Source organism: Nannospalax galili, unplaced genomic scaffold (genome assembly GCF_000622305.1).
Source record: "Nannospalax galili isolate Female #2095 unplaced genomic scaffold, S.galili_v1.0 C49482579, whole genome shotgun sequence".
NCBI lineage: Eukaryota > Metazoa > Chordata > Mammalia > Rodentia > Spalacidae > Nannospalax > Nannospalax galili.
This window is the reverse complement of record NW_008479930.1, coordinates 1-2,117: the sequence shown is the minus strand read 5'-3', so window position 1 is coordinate 2,117 and position 2,117 is coordinate 1. Positions and strand designations below refer to the sequence as shown.

Below are 2,117 nucleotides of genomic sequence, written 5' to 3'. Positions count from 1 at the left end.
AATGAATTTCACAGGGAGGAAGCTGCTGAGGTATTGCAGATACACAGCCAGGCTGGGGGTTGCTGGTATGGAGCAAGACCAGGGTGAAACAGGTATCATTAGTTCTTTCAGCATTTGTAAAGCTCAGAGCTCTCACCCCTCTGCAGCTGGCTGGGGCTGGGGCTGGGCTGGACCCTCAAAAGACTTTTGGCTTTCCCCACAGAATCCCATTAGACCCCAAGGAAGAGGCAAGAGGGCTCTTGCCATGCACCCAGGAATACATCCTGGGACCCACTGATGGTCCCTGGCAGGCCTGTGGGCAGAATCAGTGACAGCATCCAGACCGTTCCCTAGGAGTAGGTTAAGTAGCCCTTTGGGAAAGGATGAGGTCATTCTTAAAAGATACATGTTGGGCTCCCAGGATTTGCTTTGAATATTTCGTTTTGTTTAATTTGCTTTATTAGTTTGCCTATAAAGCGTTTGTAGGTTTGAACTATTCCCTGTTAAATGAATACTAAAACCCCAGTGCAAGTGGGGGAGGATGTGACTTACTGGAGAAAGCTTACCTAGCATTCTCAAGCCTCAGTGGGGGTGTGGCTCTGTGGGGAAAGCTTGTCCAGTGTACTCAAGGTCCCAGGTTCCATCCTCAGCACAAACAAGCAAAACATAGTCCACTAGATAACTAGAATGAAAACTACAAAACACAAGTGTTGGCACGGATACATCCAGGACCTTTACATTCTACTGATGGGCATACAAATTGTTCCAGGCACTTTAGAAAGCACATCATGGTAACTATCAAACCAAATATCACCTATACCATGGTCCAGAGTTCCACTGCCTGCTTTATACCCAGTAGAGATGCATACAGACTTGTTCATAGCAACATTCTCTATAACCCAAGACAGGAGACAAATGCCCATCTACAGCACAATGGAGAGTTGTGTTGTAGTCACGTGGGCCAGTACTCAGCAGTGATAGTGATTGAACCCGCCTAGCATATGACACAGACATAACACAGATGGACCTCAGCATGGTCACACCATGCTGAGTGACAAGTTCATTTCCATAAAACCCCAGACCAGACAGGGTAATATTACTGTCAGGGTAAGGTCACCCTGTGGGTGGGCTCTGGGCATGATGGCACATACTTGTGGTCCTGGCACTTGAGAGACAGAGGCAGGAGGATTGTTATGAGTTTCAGGCCAGCCTGGGCTACAGAATAAGACTTTTGTCTCCAAAACACCAAAATTAATCCATCAAGCAAGAAATAAATCATTAAGGAAGATTATTTTCTTTTAAGTAAAAAGCATCCAAAAATACAAACATCACCAGGTGGCCAGTCATGAGCAAAAGCTGCCCTGCCTTGCTAAGGGCACCCTGTACATCCAGCCTGCACCCCGAACCCCCTGACCACTGTACCTCCCTCCCCTCAGGGCGCTACGTCTTGTCCTTTGTCGGCTGCGGTTTGGCCATCGTGGGCACCTATCTGCTGGTGACATTTGCGCCCAATAGTCATGAGAAGATGACAGGCGAGAACATTGCCAGGCATCTCGTGAGCTGGCCGTTTCTCCTGTACATGGTAAGCGATGGTGCTCTCCTTCTGCCTGGGAGAGTAGGGGTGGTCGAGTCCTAGACACTGGACTTCAGGGCCCAGCAGTTGGAATCACCGAGCTTTCGAACACACTGGTCCCATGTCTTTCCTGAGCACCATCCACATCCATCCAGAGTACACTGCCAGCCCTGGGTCTATGGAGGCCTGTGGAGGTTTCATGGATTGAAGGGCTGATGGCGAAACTGAAATTCCAGGCAGTTGTCTCTGGAATGGAATTATGAGTCAGACTCATAGCATCATTTCTGTGTCCAAAATTTTGACAGTAACCATCTAATTTTATTTTTCTTTTTTGTAGTACTAAGGATGAAACTTAGGGCCTCACTCACGTTAAGCAAGTTTTCCCACGGAACCATATCCCCAGCTCTCTTTTTACTTTTAAATTTTTGAGATGGGGTCTCATTAAGTTGTCTAGGCTGGCCCTGAACTCACTATATAGCCTGGGCTGGCCTTGAAATCTCACTCATCGTGCCTCAGCCTCCTGAGTAGCTGGGATGACAACTATTTAAAGTTTTTATGATGGAAG

The 2,117-nt window shown here is 47.5% G+C and overlaps 1 protein-coding gene across 1 annotated transcript; it reads left to right on the top strand.

Moving 5' to 3' along the window:
• The first annotated feature begins 21 nt into the window (after positions 1–21).
• LOC115069150 (NIPA-like protein 3) lies at positions 22–1,741 on the top strand. The gene is made up of 2 exons (XM_029560364.1): positions 22–92; positions 1,416–1,741. Exons 1-2 carry the CDS (start codon positions 68–70, stop codon positions 1,613–1,615), a joined length of 225 nt encoding a protein of 74 aa, XP_029416224.1. The 5' UTR covers positions 22–67; the 3' UTR covers positions 1,616–1,741.
• The last annotated feature ends 376 nt before the right edge of the window (positions 1,742–2,117 follow it).

Bases quoted from the DNA above. Each gene is read 5' to 3' on its own strand.
- LOC115069150 (XM_029560364.1), top strand. From the start codon at position 68: ATGGAGCAAGACCAGGGTGAAACAG. The intron at 93-1,415 runs GTATCATTAGTT...CCCTCCCCTCAG, and splicing joins GCAAGACCAGGGTGAAACAG to GGCGCTACGTCTTGTCCTTT.